The 23,392-nt window shown below is 38.6% G+C and overlaps 1 protein-coding gene and 2 non-coding genes across 4 annotated transcripts in view; 2 read left to right on the forward strand and 1 right to left on the reverse strand.

Annotated features, from left to right (window-relative positions):
* The window catches only part of MSH2 (mutS homolog 2), an 87,553-nt gene that overhangs the window by 15,897 nt on the left and 48,264 nt on the right, over positions 1 to 23,392 (reverse strand). For both annotated transcript variants that reach the window (XM_078349403.1, XM_035272619.3), the window contains 3 exons: positions 19,737 to 19,846; positions 4,200 to 4,323; positions 228 to 378 (listed from right to left, as the gene is read on the reverse strand). In XM_078349403.1, coding sequence (XP_078205529.1) covers positions 228 to 378; positions 4,200 to 4,323; positions 19,737 to 19,846 — 385 coding nt within the window. The remainder of the gene's footprint in view (positions 1 to 227; positions 379 to 4,199; positions 4,324 to 19,736; positions 19,847 to 23,392) is intronic.
* LOC118147513 (U6 spliceosomal RNA) lies at positions 7,951 to 8,054 on the forward strand. Its single transcript, XR_004733969.1, has one exon. It is a non-coding gene; the product is annotated as a U6 spliceosomal RNA (small nuclear RNA).
* On the forward strand, positions 11,695 to 11,801 carry LOC118147511 (U6 spliceosomal RNA). The gene has a single exon (XR_004733967.1). It is a non-coding gene; the product is annotated as a U6 spliceosomal RNA (small nuclear RNA).

Consider the following 23,392-nt stretch of genomic DNA (forward strand, 5'->3'; position numbering starts at 1 on the left):
AAAGGGTCTTTAAAATAGATCCAAATACCACTTCAATCAATGGGGAACAGATAGATTATTTAACAAATGGTGTTGGGACAGCTGACTACTACTTGGAAGAAAAGAAAGCTTGACTCTAACCTGATGACTGCATTAGTAAAACTTCCTTACCATAGAACATTCACATCATGTTAGAGCATTCATGGAATTAAAATAAAGGGTTAAAGATGTAATAACGATTTACAAACCTGTTGGTAAATTTAACACCATTCTTCTGGATATCTACAGTACTAAAGTTTTTATTGTTACGAAGGACTTTTTCTTCCTTACAGGTTACACGAAAGTAATATCCAAACTGTGCACTGGAATCCAGTTTAATCTGTTTGCCAGGGTCCAAGCCTTGATGATCAAGAAGAAAAGAAAAAGTATTCCATAAACACCTAAAGACATTTTTCAATGTAACTCTAAAATAAATAGTGAAAAGCATATTGTTATTATATGACAACATACTTGCAATTATTATTATCTAACCAGAAAAGATTCAAATACTACTTACTTGAAAACGACATGAATTATAGATATTTATCTATAAAATCTTCAACTCCCTTATGAATGTTTCTGATTTGAAAGCTGCTTTCTGGGTAAACCCATCCAAGGCTGCAGAGCACCAGCACTGGCCAACACATTGTCCCAGTTGTGAACACATGAGGATGGATTAAGGTATAACCCCACCCTGAGGATTTACGTATGAGAATTCTTTTCTTAGCCAAAGTTATTTCTTTGGAACTTTACAGAATATAATTACTGTGACTAAATACAATTTCCAAACAAAAACTTGAGACTCTGACAACAAAACTTTAGGAAAAAGAGCGTACATATTTTCTGTTAAGTGTAGGAAACTTCACAGAGCAAACGATCTGACTGATCATGTGAACAGAAAATAAATCTTGGGACCCCAAAATCAGTAAGTCGAGGGAAGAGGCAAAAGTCAAGCTGAGAACTACCCAGACAAACCTGCCTCCCATCTTATTCCTAAATAAGATAGCTACAAAGATAAAAAAGTTACATACCTCCCTCACAATTTGCCCATAAGGAAATTCCTTGTGGGCCTCCAGATGTTCACTCTCAAACAATTCTGCTGAATTTCACCCTGGCAATATAAACTAATAGCTTATCTTCACAGGTGTGGGACAGAAAGTCATCCCTCTTGCTCACCAAATGCATTTCTGATTGCTTTTTCTGCCCTATTGTTTATGTAAAAGTGCAGATTCACTGAGCCAGACTAAGTTGTTTCTTCAGTGAAAGGCAAATCAAGGACTCAAAAGAATGCAACCTTTTGTCTCTCATGTACTTATTACCTGAAAGCCCCTTGCTTCAAGTTGTCCTGCCCTTCCAGATAGACTCAATGTACATGTTACACATGTTGACTGATATCTCATAACTTCCTAAAATGTATTAAGCAAGCTGTGCCCCGACCACCTTGGGCACCTGTCATCAGGACCTCCTGAGGCTGTGTCATGGATGTGTCCTTAACCTTGGCAAAATAAACTTTCTAAATTGGTTGAGACCTGTCTCGGATATTTTGGGTTCACAATCAGCTAGACTTTCTGCACCAATAATTTTGACTTTTTATAAATATGTACTCTCTTCATAATTTCATTCATCAATATGATCTCTAGACCATAAACTAAGAGAAAGAGTATCTACAAATTTACTCGGTGAAGCATGGCTATCAAATGTTAGTAGCAGCGAACAACTAAAGATGGACCTCACTTGACCAGCGAGGAAAGGGAAAGTAGAGACCCATCCAGAAATAAAATCAGACTGATCTGAACAAAGGAAGCTCTCAAAACATTCAAAGGCAAGAGTAGTTCCACAATGAAGAGTAATCAATCAGTGATTAACGTTTTCAAAACAAAGGACCATGTTCATGAGTGTGTAATGTAGTTTGGTGCTTATATATGCAATTCACTGCAGTGTTAACAGCAACATCACTAAACATGAAAGACAATGTTATTCATAGAATACTGTTTATTTAACACATGCAAACCTAGGCTGCCATGAGGATCATAAATTTATTTAAAATGGGGCTCATATCCTCAACAGTATTTCTGATGACACAGAGGTCTAAGAATCAAAGCAATGAATCCAACATGTTAATGCTACAGAAGAATGTGCTGAAAACCAGGGAAATCAAATAATTTGTAAAGAGCTTCAGGAAAAAGTTTCCATATTGAAACTAGAACTCATGTTTCCCAATTCCCATTCTAATGCTTCTTATACTACAATTACGGTGTTTCTGTCTCCATTTGAGTGCTATTTATGTTGCTTTCAACTTACTTTTTAATAAAACAAACTTACTTCATTCTAAAATGAAATTAAACTTAATTTATACAGTAAAAAATGGGTTTGCCATTAACTTTCTCATTAGCACTCAACAAAATATATCAATAGGCAATAATTTAATGTATACTATGATGTATTCCTTTTTTTTTTTTTAATTTAAAAGACAAGGTGTCACTCTCACTCTGTCCCCCAGGCTGGATGGAGTACAGTGGTGCTATCATGGCTCACTGCAGCCTCAACTTCCCAAGCTAAAACAATCCTTTCACCTCAGCCTCCCAAGTAACTAGCACCATACGTATGCATCACCACACCTGGCAAATTTTTTTTCTTTTAATTTTTGATAGAAATGTGGTCTTGTTGCATAAGCTAGTCTTGAACTCCTGGGCCCAAGTGATCCTCCTAAAGAGTTGAGATTACAGGCATGAGCCACCATGCCTGGCCAATGATGCATTATTTTTTCTTATTTTGAGACACAGGATTTCACTCTGTCACCCAGCCTGGCACGCAGTGGTGCAATTATGGCTCACTACAGCCTCAACTTCCCTGGCTCAAGTAAGCCTCCCAACTCAACCTCCTGAGTAGCTGGAACCACAGGTGAGTGCCACCATGCCTGGCTAATTTTTGTATATTTTGTACAGGCAGGGTTTCATCATGTTGCCCAGGCTGGTCTCGAACTCCTAGATTCAAGCAATTTGCCCACCTTGGCCTCTCACCTCTAGGATTACTAGAGGTGTGAGCCACCATGCCTAGCCCAATGATGCAGTCTTAACAGGATTCTTCCTTCACAAAACCCATTATCAGCAGAAAAATTTCCAGCCAACCAAGTTAACACATGGTGAAACACAGAAATCTGTAGGTACTTTAACTTTCTAGTAAGTCAAAAATTATTAAGAAAACACAACTTTAACTCCAGACACATAAACTCTCTGAGCCTCAATATCCTTAGCTATGAAATGAGGAAGGTGGACTTTAATGCTAAGGTTCTTATAATCAGGGATCTAGTCCATGTTTGGACTCTCTACAGAAACTATTTGCAATTTTAAAATATATGTAGGTATGGGCCTATTTCTGGGGAAGAGGATCCATAACTTTCATCAGATTACCCAGAAGTTTAATTATTACTGCTTAAATATACTGTTTTGTTCTGGATTTCTTTCTTTCTTTTTTTTTGAGACAAAGTCTCACTCTGTCACCCAGGCTGCAGTGCAGTGGCGCAATCTCAGCTCACTGCAACCTCCGCCTCCTGGGTTTGAGCAATTCTCCTGCCTCAGCCTCCCAGGTAGCTAGGAATACTGGCACATGCCGCCACACCTGGCTAATTTTTTGTACTTTAGTAGAGACGGGGTTTCACTGTGTCGCCCAGGCTGATCTTGATCCTGAGTTCAGGCAATCTGCCCGCCTCAGCCTCCCAAAATACTGGGATTACAGGTGTGAGCCACTGCGCCTGGCCCTCATTCTGGATTTCTAAACTTCTTTGTACTGAGCACTTTGCACATGTTTGTTGAAAATCCAGGAAAAAAAAAAAAAAAAAACCAGTGTGAACCCATAGGGAATTAATAAGCTGGTATGGAAGACAGACTTTTCAAAAAATTGACATTAATGGAGTGGTTGGAAAACCCAAAGCCAAATCAATGCAGACTCCTAGGAGTATCGGGTTTAGTGATTCTCCTAGGAGCATCCTGTTATTAGTGGAGGTGACATTTAAAATAGGGCTTGTTTAAATGACACCATACAAGGACCTGGTGGGTGATTTCTGTCTGACAGGAATGTGGAGTCATCACCTTGGGGATGCTTATAAAATAATTCTGGCACCAGTACAGACAGACACTGCATAGACAAAAGAATTATTCCAACTTCCAATGACCCATTCTTACCAAGATCTCTGGCTGCACTTATTAATGTTGACTGCATCTTCTTTTCCAAGTCATTCATTATTTCTCTTAATTCACTGAGATTAGGATCAAATGAAGGTTTTACAAGGAATTCATGGTTTTCCACCTGCAAACAGAACAAAGTAACAAAATTCTATAAATAATGGGTAAAGACAGAAATCATAAAGCAGTATTTCCTACCATTTAAATTTTACTTTCAGTTAAATAATTTGCTATCCATAAGTTATTCAGTCACAACTATTAAGGAGTTTCTAGTTACTGACATATAAAATTCTGTTCATTAGGACTTTAGAGTTCTATATGTACTCTATACAGTGCTGATGATATATTTGTCCCTAACAATATTTTATTTATATTTTCCTAAACATTTCAAATGTTCTCCCTAAACATTACTAAATGATGTTCAATGTCCAAAACCTGTGATAGTTGTATGACGTTGCCTAAACCAAGGACCCACCTTAGGCATCTGAAAAAGTTAGCTCTAAGAAACTAAAATATTTTATTTCTTAAAACTAAAAGTTCATCAAAATCTCATAATTAAAAAACATCCTCTTAAGTACTTTGTTTCACTAAATTCTTACCAGTAATAAACAGCAAGAAATCATAATGAAAAACTGATCTCATTTACATTAGCAAAAACATACACAAAATATTTAGAAATGACGTCTTGATTACATAGGACCTGTATAAAGATAACTGCCTACTGAAAGTCTTAAAAATTTGAAAGTTAAATTCAGCCGATTAAAAAACTACAAGAATTGGGTCAGTGCAGTGGCTCATGACTGTAATCCCAAAATTTTGGGAGGCAGAGGTAGGTGGATCACTTGAGGTCGCCCTCAAGTGAATTCTAGACCAGCCTGGCCAACATGGTGAAACCCCATCTCTACCAAAAATACAAAATTAGCCAGGTGTAGTAGAGTACACCTGTAGTCCCAGCTACTTGGGAGGCTGAACCAGGAGAATTGATTGGACCCGGGAGGCAGAGGTTGCAGTGAGCCAAGATCCTGTCGCTGCACTCCAGCCAGGGTAACAGAGCAAGACTCAGTCTCATAAACAAACAAACAAACAAACGAGGTAAACTATAAAAAGAAAAAACTAGATCTAATATCAATAGCTATTTATTCCTTGAGACTGTTCAATAGGAATTCTTTTTTAAAACAAAACAACTAAATTTCAATGAAATTGTAAAGAACATCTTAAAAAAAAGAATAAAGTGTATCCTTACTAGGCATTACAAATAATTATGCAATTATACATAGAAGCTTAATATAACAGAGTGAGTCCATTCTCTTGATTTAAAACATTTAATGAGGTTGAGATAAACTGTATCCACCTAGAGAGCACACTTTCATATACCAAAAGCAAACTATGCAAGGAATAAGGAATTAAAATCAAATTGCAGAAAGTTAGCAAAAAGAAGAATATTTATAAAATAACTTTCTCAATTTAAACCAACCAAAAGAAATTCAATATATTACAATTTAAAATTTTGAATAAAGCTCATTTTTAAAAGATGCAACATTTGTTTAAAAAAAAGCTTTGCAAAATGTAAAAAGATAAAGGTTAATATTTTCTTTTATAAAAGCACTTGCTTCCATGTATAAGAAAACATCAAGGTCATCAAGCGGGCATGTGTAAACACCTACAACTCACAGATGAAAAAAAAAGTAGTGGACTAATCCCTAGGAAATGCTACAAGAATAAAATAATATGTAAGCAACTTTGAGATTATTCTACAGCTTTTTTTCTTAAGAAAAAGAAACTACCACCAACTACTAGTGAAGCTACAATAAAATTAATACACTCATTCAATTCTAGAGAGAATCTAAGTTGGTATAACCTTAAAAATGAAAAAAAGCAATCTGCAACAAGGCTCAGAGATATTTGTTATTCTCTTTAACATAGCAATTCTACTCCTAGAAATTCAATCTAAGAAATAATGTAACAGAAGCAAAATAAGAGAGTTGAAAAAAATCTCTGCAGATTTATCTGTTATAGAAAAACTTAAAAACAATAAAACATCATACTTGCACAATGGTACATCACTAAAATAGAATACTGTGCAGTAATTAAAACAGATAATGAAGATTATCTGGAAGTAAGGACTAAGACTTATAATAATTCAGGAAAAAAAAATAATACTATAATGGTGGGCTGAAACTATGCTACTGAACTTGCCTCTTCCTATGAATCTGAGAGGCGAGCCAAGCCAGGCCAAGTTCCTACCCTCCCTCCTCTCCATCTTTGAGAAACCTATTTGGTAAGTCAACAAAACTCTTGCAGACTCTTAAAAATAATCCCTTATCTGGAGAGAAGAAAACTTAATGGGTATCCTTACATTTTCCTTTCTCAGATGAGGGAATACTGTTTTGAAAGGGTTGCTGAGGAGTACCGAGTTAAACAAGAGAAAAGTGAACACATAAGCCTCTAACTTCCTAAAATAAATACTCTAAGAGCCACACATGAAACTGGGCATTTTTCAGTAATCCATCACATCCCCCAAACAATCTGGGATAATAAAATACATCACCCAATTAGGTAGTCTTATCTAAAACTGAGGTATTCTAAAAACATGACATCTGACTTCTACCATCTACTAGCTGAACAGTATCATCCTACCTACAGTATAACCTACCAAGGCATCAGAAACACACATAGTCATTGCATCAGGCTACACAAAAGGAGACTGGAAGAGAATAAAAAGCGCAAAAATGGGATGATGAAACCAAGAAACAAGATGAAAAGAATGAGGAAGGAAAGTTAGGCCTTTGCCAGGTATGGTGGCTCATGCCTGCAACCCCGGCATTTTGGGAGGCCAAGGCAGGTGGATCACCTGAGGTCAGGAGTTTGAGACCAGCCTGGCCAACATGGTAAAATGCTGTCTCTACTAAAAATATAAAAAATTAGCTGGGTGCGGTGGTGGGCACCCATAATCCCGGTTACTCGAGAGGCTGAGGCAGGAGAATCACTTGAACCCAGGAAGCAGAGGCTGCAATGAGCCAAGATCCTACCATTGAACTATAGCCTGGACAACAAGAGCAAAACTCTGTCTCAAACAAACAAAAAAACTGTATACCTAGAAAAATTATCATTCAAGAACAAGGGTGAAATACAGACATTTTCAAACAACCTAACAGACCTCTAAACAACGGAACTTCTTAAAAATACACAGGAAAGAATGAATAGGAAAGAAACTAGTGTGGATATGGACAAATCTAAACTTAACACTGACTCACAGAATGGAAATCTGAGAGATAAAAATTATAGAACTAGAATACTAGACAATAATAAAGAAATGTAACCTGATTTTAGGTGTCTTAAGGTCCTAGGATTTTATGGGATAACTGAGAAGATACTGACAGGCTTTTGACTTTGATGTGACAAGTAAACACATTAAAAAAAAAAAAGTGGCTAACTTCCATACTAATGTGTGTGATGAGATAGGATTGGGAGAGGCAAAAGGAGAAGATAAAATGGAATTTTAGAATCCCAAGCAACATAAAAGTAAAACAGAATGGGCAAGGTGGGGCCAGGCATGGTGGTTCACACCTGTAATCCCAGCACTTTGGGAGGATGAGGCAGGAGGATAACTTGAGCCCAGGTGTTTCAGACCAATCTGAACAACATGGTGAGACACCATCTCTATTCTAAGGTTTTAATGTGTAAGTGAAGCCAGGAAGAAGATGAATCACCAAACAATTAGGCAGAAATAAATCCAAAGATACTAGTAAATGTGCTCGCTTCATCAGCACATATACTAAAATTGAAATGATACAGAGATTAGCATGGCCCCTGCACAAGGATGACACATAAATTTGTGCAGTGTTCCATATTTTTTTAAAAAGTTAAAAAAAAAAAAAAAGATAGTAGTAACTACAACAAACAGACTAAAACTGCTATTAAAATAAATTGAATTAAACTTAAAAGTAAATAAAGTCCAATTATAAGCTTTTTTACTTAAACTTATGGTTAAAAACCTCACAAAAAATGAAAAAAATACATACTCTATTAAAGTTTTTTTAAAAAGTACTCTGACACAGCTCTCTTACAATGAGACAAAATATAATGCAAAAAAGCATTATTATTATTATTATTATTGAGACAGAGTCTTGCTCTGTCACCAGGTGCCGGGCTGGAGTGCAGCGGCGTGATCTCAGCTCATTGCAACCTCCGCCTCCCGGGTTCAAGCAATTCTCCTGCCTCAACTTCCTGGGTAGCTGGGACTACAGGCGTGAGCCACCATGCCCAGCCACAAAAAAAGCATTATTAAGAATAATAATAAAGATTGATGAAGATTCAATTCACCACAAAGAAACAACAGCTCTGTGCCTAACATATTAACCAAAAATAGAATTAGATGAAGAAACCCACATTTTTCGCAGTAACCCAGCAGATCAAAACTTAGCAAGCATAACATAGACAGTGAAAAAACAACCCCAAAATTAGGGTACACATCCAATTTTCAAACATGTGAAACTTTTATGAAACTGACACACGCCAAGCTTGGAAATTTTAAAATATACTTCTAAATAATTAACAAACCAAAGAACAAATGATAATAGAAATAAGATACTTAGAGCTGAGTAAGAAATTATCTCTCTCTAAACTCACACTTGTAATCTTACAACTTTGGAAGGCCAAGGCAGTAGAACTGCTTAAGCCCAGGAGTTCAAGGCCAGTCTGGGCAACATAGCAAAAACCCTGTCTCTGCTAAAAAACAAAAAAAAATTAACCAGGTGTGGTGGCATACACCTATAATCCCAGCTACTCAGGAGGCTGAGGTGGGAGGATCACTGGAGCCCAGGAATTCAAGGCCTGCAGTGAGCTATGATGGCACCACTGCATTCTAGCCTGCACAAGAGAAGGATCCTGTCAATCAATAAGCCAATAATTAATGTGGTACGTCCATGTAAGGGAATACCATTCAGCTACACAAAGTGATATGCTCTGGATATGTGTCCCCACCCAAATGTCATGTTGAATTGGAATCGAAATCCCCAGTGTTGGAGGTGGAGCCTGGTAAGAGGTGACTGGATTATGAGGGTTATTTTCCCCTGGGTACTGTTCTCATGATAGTAACTGACTTGACCTGAGATCTAGTTGTTTAAAACTGTGTAGCACCTCCCACTTCTCTCTCTTGCTCCTGCTCCATGTAAGACACCTCACTTTCTGTTCTGCCATGATTTTAAATTTCCTGAGACCACCCAGAAGCCGAGCAAGTACCATCATCATGCTTCCTGTACAGGCTGCAGAGGTATGAGCCAATTACACCTCTTTTCTTGGCAGGGCACATGGTGGCTCATGCCTGTAATCCCAGCACTTTGGGAGGACAAGGCAGGTGGATCGTGAGGTCAGGAGTTCGAGATCAGCCTGGCCAACATAGTGAAACCCAATCTCTACTAAAAATACAAAAATTAGCTGAGCGCAGTGGGGGGTACCTATAATCCCAGCTACTTGGGAGGCTGAGACAGAAGAACCGCTTGAACCCAGGAGGCAGAGGTTGCAGTGAGCCGAGATCATGCCACTGCACTCTGACCTGGTCAACAGAGCAAGACTCTGTCTCAAAAACAAAAACAACTTCTTTTCTTTATAAATTACCCAGTCTCAACAGTCATTTCTTTATAGCAGGGCAAGAATGGACCAATACACAAGGAAATGAAGTGCTGACACATGCTACAATGTGGATGAACCTCTAAAACATTACACTAAGTGAAAGAAGCAAATCATAAAAGGTCATATGATTCTATTTACATAAAATGTCCAGAACTGACAAGTCCACAGAGACAAAAAGTATATTAATGGTTGCAGTGTCTGGGGAAACAGAAGACTGCTAAGAGATAAGAGGTTTTCTTCTGGTGGTGATGAAATGTTTTCAAACTAGACAGTGGTGGTCATTTTACAACACTGTGAATATACTAAATGCTAATGAATACTACACTTTAAAATTATGGCTTTTTGGGTAGAGGGATTAACCATGCAGTCACCTACACATGCCTAGTCTCCACCTAGTAAAAGGTAGCCATAGAAATTTTCAAGACCTGTCGTTAAAACCCTCAATAATGCCTAGAGTTGAGAACAGACTTAATGTTAACAGTGGTTATTTCTGAGGAGTAGATGCAGGGGATATTTTTAACTTTCTTCTAATAATATATGAAGGGTCTTCAAAAAGGTCACGGAAAATGTGTTGGGAAAAAACTATGCATGGATTCAAAAATTTTGGCACCACAATAAACTTGTACTAATTTGCTATAACATGTCTGAACAGGATCTAGTCAGAGGCATTATGAAGGATAAGACATCAGTTTTTAAAAAGCCCCTATCAGAGCAACATGAGTTCTGCTAAAATTGAAGTAAGACCAAACATCAAATTTATAGTGAAGCCCGGGATGGAAGAATGATGAAATAACCAATGCTTTATGAAAATTTTATGGGGTCAATGCTCCTAGGAAATCAGCAGTTTACAAATGGATAACTTGTTCTAACAAGGGATGACATCATGCAGAAGATGAAGCCTACAGCGGCAGACCATCCACATCAATTTCTCAGGAAAAATTAATCTTTTTTTCCCTAATTGAAGAGAACTGATTAACAGCAAAAACAGCCAACACCACAGACATCTCAACAATTGGTCCAGTTTACACAATTCTAACTGAAAAATTAAAGTTGAATTAACTTTTCACTTGATGGGTGACAAAACTGTTGCACCCATATTAGCTGCAGACAAGAGCACAGCTATCAGTAGAAATTTAAATGAGGGATCAAGATCCTAAAGCATTTCCTTCAAAGAAATGTAATGGGAGCCAAAACATGGCTGTACCAGTACCATCCTGAAGGCAAAGCACAATCAAAGCAATGGGTACCAAAAGTGGAAGTGGTCCAATCAAAGCAAAACTGGACCAGTCAAGAGCAAAGGTCATGGTAACAGTTTTCTGGGCTGTTCTAGGCATTTTGCTTGCTGATGTTTTGGGGGGCTAAACAATACAAGTTCTGCTTATTATTTAAGAAAGTTATCCCAAGTGTTTGTAGAAAAATGCCAGGGAAAGCATTATCAAAGTCATTTCCCACCATGGTTTCTGTTCACTCCTCCTCAAACAAGGCCAATTCTGTAAGTTTCTATGCTAAGTTATTAGGTATCCACTATACAGTCCTGATTTGGCTTCTTCTGACTTCTGTTTTCTAATCTTAAAAGATCTTTAAAAAGCACCTATTTTTCTTTAGTTTAATAATGTAAAAGAGATTGCATTGACATGGTAGAATTTCTAGTACCCTCAGTTCTTTAGGGATGAACTCAACAGCAGAGATCATCATTTATAAAAGTGTCTTGAACTTGATGAGGAGCTTATGTTGGGAAATAAATTTAAAATGCATTTTTAAATTTTATCTTTTAATTCCATTTTTTCACAAACTTTTTGAAATCCTCATGTACATCTACCTGTTTTACAACAGTGTTCTGTTGCTTTTAAAAAGGTTTACTACAGTACTTGCTGCGGCAGTACATATACTAAAATTGGAATGATACAGAGAAGATCAGCATGGCCCCTGTGCAAGAATGACACGTAAATTCGTGAAGCGTTCCATATTAAAAAAAAAAAAAAAGGTTTACTATAAACAAAGATGTCAACATGTTGAGAGGATTAATTCTAAGTGGAGAGAATATGAATACTCCTCTTTGTTATATTTTTTCATTTCTAAAAATAAAAATTGCAAAGCATTTACAAATACTATTTTTATAACTCATGTATACTCAAATAATAATAATATAGTTGTATCAGGATCATGCAATTGTGGCTTCTTTTTTTTAGAGACAGAGTTTTGCTCTTGTTGCCCAGGCTGGGGTGCAATGGCATGATCTTGGCTCACCGCAACCTCAGCCTCCCAGGTTCAAGTGATTCTCTGCTTCAGGCTCTCGAGTAGCTGGGATTATAGGCATGTGCCACCACGTCCAACTAATTTTGTATTTTCTTAGTAGAGATGGGGTTTCTCTGTCTTGGTCAGACTGGTCTCAAACTCCCGACCTCAGATGATCCACCCACCTTGGCCTCCCAAAGTGCTAGGATTACAGGTATGAGCCACAGTTGTGGCTTCTTTTTTTTTTTTTTTTTTTTTTTGAGACGGAGTTTTGCTCTTGTTACCCAGGCTGGAGTGCAATGGCGCGATCTCGGCTCACCGCAACCTCCGCCTCCTGGGTTCAGGCAATTCTCCTGCCTCAGCCTCCTGAGTAGCTGGGATTACAGGCACACGCCACCATGCCCAGCTAATTTTTTGTATTTTTAGTAGAGACGGGGTTTCACCATGTTGACCGGGATGGTCTCGATCTCTTGACCTCGTGATCCACCCGCCTCGGTCTCCCAAAGTGCTGGGATTACAGGCTTGAGCCACCGCGCCCGGCCTCAGTTGTGGCTTCTTTAAAACAATTTCATTTTTTTCTGTTAGCATTTTCAATAAAAATTTATTTAAAGTTACTACTTTTACAAAAATAAATGAAGTAACAATCTACATCTGAAAACTAGCATAAAAAAAAAAAACCAAAATGCAGTGTAGAAATGTTTACAATTAAGACATATCAGTGAAAGCCCCAATCTAAATTATTTACTTTTTTGTGAAAAATTATATTTTATTGAATCTTGTCTTGGGGTGGTTTTGATCCACGTTTACTTCAAGAATATATTTCTAGAAGATGTACATAAAGCAGCCACAAAAACACTGGAAGCATGATATACAGTGCTAAGTCTAGGAGGGGAAAAATTAACCAAACCACTCATGGAAATACTGTTCCCTTCATCACATGAATTAAGTGCACACCTCGAAAACAGCGAAGCTTTCAGAAATTACAAATGAAACAACTGATATTCCCTGGAGATTTCCTCAAAGTGGTTCTGAATCGTGTAATTTAAATCCCTAAATATATGACAAATATCTACATTGACAGTGAACAACCGAATTCATCTTATAACCTCAGACAAGTTTAAAAGTTTGTAACTGAGGGAAAAGAAGATACTATATGAGGTCAATCCCATAGAGAATCTAGAATAGGTCTTTAACTGGGAATCTGATTCATTTAAAAGACAGTATTATACTATAAAACATAGAAGCTCATGGTTACAGATGGTATCTTAGTAGACACTGCTAATGATTTATACAACAGTTATTCCGTTCCTTCCCTGTTCCCAGGAGTGCTCAGACTTTGTGTATCTCTTCCCACAGGGAAGCTGACTCCATACCCAACCCTGGTTACCTTAGGCCAATCATCCCACTCTATGTCCCTGGCCACAATAACTGTTTAAATGGTCCCATCACTGCAAACTGCAGGACTCTTGCTTGGAATGTTGCCCCAACTGATGACTGGTCCTAAGGCCAAAAAGGGAACCATCCTTGGTTGAAATTAAAATTACAAAAGGTAGAAAAGATTAAGAAATTAGGTCCCCGATCTACAGGATCAAGCAACTCTTAAATAAAGCCTACTTTCTTTCCATACTTTCAACTACATAACCTAGATTATGCTGAGTTTTCACTTACTTGCACAAGAAGTCCTGATATAAATAACTTCAAATAGTCTACTCAGAAAAAAAGAAAGAAATGCATAACTGACATCTTCCTGGCACAATACTTAACAGTGGCTTAAGAGAGTGAGTGAGTGTGTGTGTGTGCATGTGCTGAAATCATTTGAGATTAGGTTTTCTTTGTGAACTCCCTTAATCTGTTTAAAAGAAGAGCCTCTCGAAAGAACCCAATTGTTATAAATCTCCCAGGAGTTTCTGGCAATCAGAAGACTGACTCTCATCACAGGACGAGAAGTAACCACCTAAACAGACACTGTCATAAAACCTTCATATTTCTCATCTATTCTCTTAAGTGTTCATTTATCTTTTCTGAAAGTCCTTTGATTTCCCGTAAGTGCCTTTCATCCCCCTTTACTTCCCCTATTATGATGGTAATTAAAGTCCAAATTCTTAGAGCCTTTCTCTCATCTGTCTTTTATTAATTTAATTTGCCCCAACCACTAAACATAAGGTAGAGAAAAAGTTTTTCCTCCCTGACATCATGAACTGCTACATGTTCTACTTTAAGAAACAAGCACGTAGTAGCCGGGCGCGGTGGCTCACACCTGTAATCCCAGCACTCTGGGAGGCCAAGGCGGGCAGACCTCATGAGGTCAAGAGATCGAGACCATCCTGGCCAACATGGTAAAACTCCATCTCTACTAAAAAAAATACAAAAATTAGCTGGGTGTGGTGGCACATGCCTGTAGTCCCAGGTACTTGGGAGGCTGAGGCAATAGAATTGCTTGAACCCAGGAGGTGGAGGTTGCAGTGAGCTGAGATTGTGCCACTGCACTCCAGCCTGGTGCCTGGCAACAGAGCAAGACTCTGCCTCAAAAAAAAAAAAAGAAAAGAAAAAGAAGAAGCATGTCATAGGACCAGCAATGAAACGAGAACAAATGACTTCTTCTAGTCTATATCCACCTACCTGCACTGCTTACCTTCCTCAAATGCAGATTCTACCCAGACATTTATATTAAAACCCTTTAATCCCGTAGCACCATTAAAGAAGTAACATTGACCATGATTTTATAATCAGAGTACATCTAGTATAACAAGTATGTTTCAGATATTTCTGATCAAAGTGAAAATCTTTAACCCACAATATATAGTATAATGGAATTGGGGGAAGCATAATAGGATGTAAACATTGTTTACCTGGAGAGATGGAAGGAAAAATATCAAGGATTTCACTGAAGAGGATCAGAATGTTACCCTAAATCATGCCACTTTGGCATAAGTATTCTTTTGAGAGGAAGGTAATGAAGAAGTAGCATACACAGAAACTCTCTGCTCTCCCCATTTCTGTATACATTTTCCTTTGCGAAGGTGTTCTCTCCCACCCTTCTCCTACGAAGGAGAGAACTACTCTTGATCACCATAGACTCTTAAACCACTAGAGATGGCACCTTTGATCTGGGTCTGCATAAACAAATCTTACTAAAACAACCCTTATCTTCCATTAGTTTGCCCCATATATTTACCTTCCCACAATTTACCACCCCTTGAAGCCCAAACCACTTTTCTTTAGTCTTGTCGCCTCTCCACTATTTATTACCTGATATGGTTTGGCTGTGACCCCACCCAAATCTCATATTGAATTGTAGCTCCCATAATCCCCAGGTGTATTGGGATAGACCCAGTGGGAGGTAACTGAATCATTGTGGCAGGATTTTTCCATGCTGTTCTCATGATGGTGAATAAATCTCTCGAGATCTGGTGGTTTTATAGAGGGCAGCTCCCCTGCACCCACTCTCTTGCCTGCCACCATGTAATACGGGCCTTTGCTCCTCCTTTGCCTTCTGCCATGACTGTGAGGCCTCCCCAGCCATGTGGAATTGTGAGTCCATTAAACCTCTTTTCTTTATAAAATACTCAGTCTTGGGTATGTCTTTATTAGCAGCATGAGAACAAACGAATACATTACCCTTTATTAAAATGGCATATGAACTCTCAAGTCTGTTTTTTTAGGTTTTCACTTCTTTTCTATGAAGCTCTCATGTGTACTTGAAATAAACCTTTTCTCCCGTAAATCTATCTTGTGTCAGTTGAATTCCCAAGCTCCACCAATTAACCTAAGAGGCTAGAGGAAATATTTTTCCCCGTCTCTACCTGCTTTCCCACTATACTTCTTTGTATTATTTTGTTCACTTGCTGTAATACTACATACTACATTTAAAAGTAAAAACACTTCAAAGAAAAAAATATATATGTATTTTGAGATGGAGTCTTGCTCTGTTGCCCAGGCTGGAGTTCAGTGAGCAATCTCAGCTCACTGCAACCTCCACCTCCTAGGTTCAAGCGATTCACCTGCCATAACCTCCCAAGGAGCTGGGACTACAGACATTTGCCACCATGCCCAGCAAATTTTTGTATTTCTAGTAGAAATGGGGTTTCTCCCTGTTAGCCAGCCTAGTCTTAAACTCCTTATCTCAAGTGATCTGCCCACCTCAGCCTCCCAAAGTGCTTGAATTACAGGTGTGAGCCACCATGCCTGGCCTAAAAAAAAAAAAAAATTATTCATATCTTGATTTTCAAATGTCATTTTGAAAAATTACCCACAAGCACTCTAAATAAAAACAACAAAAGGAAGTCATAAAATCATTAATGGTGCATCATCTTTCGTTAGGGAATGTTCGACTGATTTGCTGTCAAGCAGAAATATATTCCAAGGGTTGGCCTCAGTCAAAATAATGACTTTTTAAAAAAGATAATAGGCTGGGAGAGGTGGCACATACCTATAATTCCAGCACTTTGAGAGGCTGAGGTGGGTGGATCATGAGGTCAAGAGATTGAGACCATCCTGGCCAACATGGTGAAACCCGTTCCTACTAAAAATACAAAAATTAGCCGGGTGTGGTGGGGTGCACCTCTAGTCCCAGCTACTTGGGAGGCTGAGGCAGGAGAATCACTTGAACCCAGAAGGTGGAGGTTGCAGCGAGCCAAGATCGTGCCACTGCACTCCAGCCTAGGCAACAGAGCGAGACTCCGTCTCAAAAAAACGAAACAACAAAAAGAAACTGTTAGAAATAAATCACATCAGACGTTTAGACAAGTGCAGACCTGAGACAAACAGCATCAACAAACTCGGGTATGTGTTAGAAATGCAAATTCTCCAGCCCTACTCCAGACCTGAAGAATCTAATTCTGGGCTTGGAGCCATAGCAATTTGTTCCCTTGGGAATTCTGATACCTGCTTAAATTTGAGACCCATAATATGAAGGCAAGATTACAGCAATTTAGAAGAATAAAGCTGATGACAAATGGCAAAATTAACTGCAGCATTTCAGCAGAGCTTTTTTTTTTTTTAATTTTTATATTTTGAGATGGAGTCTCGCTCTGTGGCTCATGCTGGGAACACAGTGGCGTGATCTTGGCTCACTGCAACCTCCGCCTCCCAGGTTCAAGCTATTCTTTTGCCTCAGCCTCCCAAGTAGCTGGGATTACAGGCATGCACCACCACATCCAGCTAATTTTTGTATTAATAGAGAACAGGTTTCACTCTGTTGGCCAGGCTGGTCTTAAACTCCTGACCCTCAGGTGATCTGCCAGCTTCTGCCTCCTAAAGTGACAGGATTATAGGCATGAGCCACCATACCCAGCCTCAGTAGAGCTTTGCCTGGGCTCTGGGTCCCTTCAATGGAGTACAGGTAGGTGACACTGAAAGGCTGAATACTGGTTCCACACTCAAATACTGGTCCCTAATAGAGATTAGATTCTCTATTTTTTAGGTTTTCACTTCTAACAGAGATTAGATTCTATTATACTCATAGTTTTTGTTAACCATCAGTAACACCTTTACATGTTTCTATTTAAAGGAATGTTTACAAATAACTCTGCCCTATCAAAGGCAAGGCCACATCCTCAGATAGGAAGGTATAAAATACATTCGGCTTCCAGATGTCTCAGAAAAGTATTTCTTTCTCCCACTGATTAAGAGTTGAGCACCAAAAATCATCCCACTAATGGCAGTGCTACAGAGAAAACAATAGCCAAAATGCAACTTTTCCCCAATAGGGGATGATACAAGTTTTTTTGGTTCCTTAACCTACAAATAAATGGAAAAGACTGCTCTAAGACTGCTCTATCACTGAGATAAAATATACTAGAACATGGGAACATTTATACCTACACGCATGCACATTCATGCACTTTTAAAATTCAGGGGGCGCAGAGCTAATGGGAGTTAATTTCTTTAAGCCTCGGTTAATGATCCAATAAAAGTAAAATATATCAACATTACATAGGGCAAGTATTAACTCAAATCACAGATATTAAAAAAAATCAAGCCAGGGCTGGGCTCACAGCTGTAATCCCAGCACTTTGGGAGGTTGAGGCAGGTAGATCACCTGAGGTCATGAGTTCGAGACCAGCCTGGCTAACATGGTGAAACCCCATCTCTACTAAAAATACAAAAATTAGCTGGGTGTGGCGGCAGATGCCTGTAATCCCAGCTACTTGGGAGGCTGAGGCAGAAGAATGGCTTGAACCTGGGAAGTGGAGGTTGCAGTGAGCTGAGATGGAGCTATTGCACTCCAGCCTGGGCGACAAGAGTGAAATTACATCTCAAAAAAAAGTAAAAAGAGGAAAAGAAAAACACAGCCAGGAGCACTGCTTGAGCCCGGAAGTTTGAGACCAGCCTAGACAACAAGCAATACCTCATCTCTACAAATAATTTAAAAATTAGCTGGTTCTGGTGGTACAAATCTATGGTTTCAATTACTGGGGAAGCTGAAGTGGGAGAATCACTTGAGCCCAGATTCAAGTTTGCAGTGAGCAGTGATTGCACAACCACACTCCAGCCTGGGAGACAGGATAAAACTGTCTCATTAAAAAAAAATGCAAAGAATCTAACAATTGGCAAACCAAACCGTTATCTTAATATGAATAGCAACCATACATTCTCTGCAGAGAATTTAACTTAGAAAAATTTCAAAATATGATTTTTAAAGTCTTACAACTTAAAAGCACTATACTCAATGGACTCACCACAGTAAACTTGTTCATATAAACAAATTTTTAACAGATATATAACAAAACATTACCATTTCATAAACTGTGCTTTAAAATTCACTTTCATGTAAGGATATTTCAACTATTTCAGAAATGATTCTCAGTTTATATATAAATTATCGCTCAAAATTGTTAGACATGAGCTACAGATCACTTAAACCCTAAATGTTCTCAATTAACAAGAACTTTGAGAAGTAAACAGCAGAGTCCTGCTTAACTTTTTAGTTATATTCGACAACTATTTAGGAGATGCACACATATTCTAACCTCCTCCTCCTCAAAGAACTCTCTACATAGAAAAAAAATAGAAGTGGCCCAGAATGGTGGCTTGTATCTGAAATCCCTGCATTTTGGGAGGCTGAGATTGAGGCCAGAGCATCGCCTGAGGCCAGAGTTTTGAGACCAGCCTGGGCAACATGACGAGAGCCTATCTCAACTAAAATTTTTTTTTTTAATTAGCCAGGTGTGATAACCTGTATTCACAGCTACTAAGGCTAAGGCAGGAGGATTACTTGAACCCAGGAGTTTGAAGGGCTAGTGAACTATGATAGTGTCACTGCACTTAAGCCTGGGCAACAGGAGACCCTGTCTCAAAAGAAAAACAAGAAACAAAATAAAAGTTTCTTGTGTGTTCTATGTTTACCTCTAACTTCTCTTTCCTTTTCCAGTGACTATAATTTTCCTTCTCTTTAAAAATAAAACAGTTGCATGTATGAAACTGTTCATTTATGAGACTGTCTTTAACCAGGACAATTATGCACAATATTCATTTCCTCTGCTAATCTTTATTTCATCTGCTGAAATAGTTTTTTTAAAAAATCCTTTTTCCATCTGTCACCTAATCTTACATCCACTGTCTACAAAGATGCTACAATTAGATACTAAAAAGAAAAATCTAAAAACTCTTACTGTAGCCTTTGCTTTTCAAAAATACTCTATAGCTTAAATTAAAAAGTATATTGCATACCTGATCCATATCTAAAGTTGTTTCAATCATTTCCTGAAACTTGGAGAAATCAGAACGAAGATCAGTAAGAGGAGTCACAAAAACTGCCAACAACAATTTCTGGTGTTTTCCTAAAAGAAAGTAGTAAAACAAACAAATAAAAAGATCTCAGTTTTAAAAATACAAATCATGAAAATCTGACTGAGATAAACAAGCATCGTTTGATCCAAAAGGTACAAATGATACAGGTCTCCAAAATTACTATTTACTCAGGTGAAATTGTTTAGTACTCAATTTATTTTATAGAAAGGGAGATGATCTAGCACTCAAAGCTTCCCATGAATAATACATTACCTCCCTTGCTTGTCTATAAACCCAACAAATAATACAGATGTAGAAACATGACATTAATTATGACTAAATGAGTTTTATTTCTTATAGATTTAATCAACCAAAGTCAAAGTCATTAAAATAATACCTCTAGGCTGGGTGTGATGGCTCATGCCTATAATCCAGCACTTTGGGAAGCTGAGGCAGGTGGACTGCCTGAGCTCAAAAGTTTGCCACCAGGCTGGGCAACATGGAGAAACCCTGTCTCTACTAAAATAAAAACAATTAGCTGGGCATAGTGGCAAGCGCCTATAGTCCCAGCTACTCGGGAGGCAGAGGAGGAGAATTGCTTGAACCCAGGAGGTCAAGGTTGCAGTGAGCCAACATAACACCACTGTACTCCATCCTGGGCAACAGAGTGAGACTCCATCTCAAAATAAATAAATAAAAATAAAATCTCTCACTTACCTCATATTCCTAATTTCCATTAACGACACTGTTCCAAGTAACAGGTTAAATTAACCCAAGTTTTTATACAATGGTACTGTGCTTGATGGCATTTAATGGTACATGCTGGGGAGGCCAGGCACAGTGGCTCATGCCTATAATCCCAGCACTTTGGGAGGCTGAGATGGGCAGATCACTTGAGGTCAGAAGTTTGAGACCACCCTGGCCAACAAAGTGAAACTTCATCTCTGCTAAAAATTTAAAAATTAGCCAGGTGTGGTAGCACACACTTGTAATCGCAGCTACTCGGGAGGCTGAGGCAGGAGAATCTCTTGAACTCAGAAGGTGTAGGTTGCAGTGAGCCAAGATCATACCACTGCCCTCCAGCCTGGGAAAAAGAGCGAGACTCAATCTCGGGGGAAAGAAAGAGAGTACATGTTGGAGAATCATGCTGAAGGGGTAAATGAAGCAACGGAGTACATAGTGTGAAAAAGCAAGCGGGATTAGAGACCTGGGTGGCAATCCCAGCTCTGCTACCTACTGGCTCTGTTATCTGGAGCAAGTTACTTCGAGCCTCCTTTTCCCTTTTTGTACAGCAGAATAATAAAAACAGCTACCAGAAAATAAGAAATGAAATAACTATACACAATACTTGTATAGCTCTTAACACTTAAAAGAAGCTCAACAACGGTTACTCTGTATTTCTATAGGTATAACGCAAGGATTTTTTTTTTTGTAATCACCAATAAATTCCCTTCGAAGAATTCTGCAAGTGATCTCTAATACGCACTGCATTTCATTCCAAAACAACTGTTTCCAAACTTCTCTAGAAATTTTAGTAGCCATTGAAAAAATTATGAAAAGCTACTATGAAGTCAGCAAAATTGTTTCAAGAATTCATGTTTTATTATTAATCACAACATCAGTTACACATATTTAGAAAATAGTACATAGGTGTGAAGCACTACTCAGACGGAATATAAACAACACTTTGCCCACATAATGTCTGTTGTGCTACAATGCCTGGTTCTTTATTCCAAATTAGCTCATGTGCTATTGATAAATAGGTGAATCATGGCAGCAAAATTCAGAGGTGGCATTGGTTTATGAATGATTTTTTTTCCCAGCCCATTGTTTTAAAGGGATCAAGATTAAGCTCTCACACAATTAAAAGAATAAGCTTTAACAATGAAGACCTCAGAGTTACTTAACAGCCACTGTGCTTTCTACTCACTATGTTAACATACACGGGAAAGCTCAAGGATACAAAACATTTGCCAGTATTTTTGAAAAAGAAAAAAAACTGATTGAATTCCACACCCCAGTTCAAATTTTTAATTTTGATAAAACTACCCTTCCTCTATTAGAAGCAAATTCCCACAAGGATCTACATCTCAAAGGAGAAAACAAGAGCCACAGATCTAAGGCTTCAAAGAGTCAGCTGATGCTGGTGCTTGGGAGCAAATGCCAGGAAGGTCACAGTTTTTATTACACTCAGTTATGCTTGTTAGTAGTGTTGTACCAGAGCAAGCATAGAAAATCAACACCAAGACAAAAGTAAGGCAAATTGCAGGGTCTTTATTGCTGGCAGCCATGGAAGACTCATATCTCTCCAACTCATGGCCCGGAAAGGAGGGTGTCAAGACCTTTCATGCCCGTAAACCACCTCCTGGGCGGGGGGGTGAGGATAAAGGGCTTCGGACATTCCGAGGGCCAGGGGACTTTGGACGTTCCGATTGTTACTTAAGTGGTTTACAGAAGTTAAGATAAGTGGCCGGGCACGGTGGCTCAAGCCTGTAATCCCAGCACTTTTTGGGAGGCTGAGGCGGGTGGATCACAAGGTCAACAGATCGAGACCATCCTGGTCAACATGGTGAAACTCCATCTCTACTAAAAATACAAAAAATTAGCTGGGCATGGTGGCGCGTGCCTGTAATCCCAGCTACTCAGAAGGCTGAGGCAGGAGCATTGCCTTAACCCAGGAGGCGGAGGTTGCGGTGAGCTGAGATAGCGCCATTGCACTCCAGCCTGGGTAACAAGAGCGAAACTCCGTCTCAAAAAAAAAAAAAAGAAGTTAAGATAAGCATTAGTTTATACATTGTCTGGGTAGGGTGGAAATTACAGGCCTTAGCTACTTATTAGAAGTCGCAGGAGCCAAGATGGCATGGGTTTGGACTGCTTGCCTGTCACATTAGGGTTACAGAGAGCAGTTTCAACAGAAAGCCAAGGTATGGTCGAGGTATGTAGTTTATGGGGCTTTTACCATGTCACAGTAGTGGTTTTTAAAAATTCATTTATTTTCAGGTCTGCCTCAACCCTGTTTTTTCCATAAGCTGTTATTTTTCTAGCACATGACTGAAGGTTTTCCAAGAATACATATTGCACAAATATCTGTACAAACTTCACAGCCTATGTCACCCTCAACACGTCCTCTAGCTCCTCAAGCATATGAGCCCATTTTGCTGCAGCCCTTCTCAGTTTAGAAACTTGTAAGTTCACCTGCTCCCTTATCCTGCAAGCTTTCACTAGCATCTTACATTCCTTCCCTTCCTTGTAACTTGTACTGAACCCCAGTTGCCAATTTCCAACTAGATTTTGAAAAGCTACATTCTCCACTAGTGATCACAGGCTAGGAAGTCCGACACAAGCTATCCTGAGGTCTTAACGAAAGGACTCCTGGAATTTGTAGTAGTACATCAACACAGAAGCAAATTCCAGTTTTATTTTCTCTAGCCTCTAGCTGAAATTTAGCATTTGCTTTCATTACGAATGTAAGCAACAAGCCATGGGCAGTATTACCAGTACTTGTTGTGGCTTTGTTACCAATTAAAACACCAGCTATATTTTCACATCAAGATAATCAAGATAACTTTCTTTTCTTTTCTTTTTTTTTGAGACAG

This window comes from Callithrix jacchus, chromosome 14 (genome assembly GCF_049354715.1).
Source record: "Callithrix jacchus isolate 240 chromosome 14, calJac240_pri, whole genome shotgun sequence".
Lineage (NCBI taxonomy): Eukaryota > Metazoa > Chordata > Mammalia > Primates > Cebidae > Callithrix > Callithrix jacchus.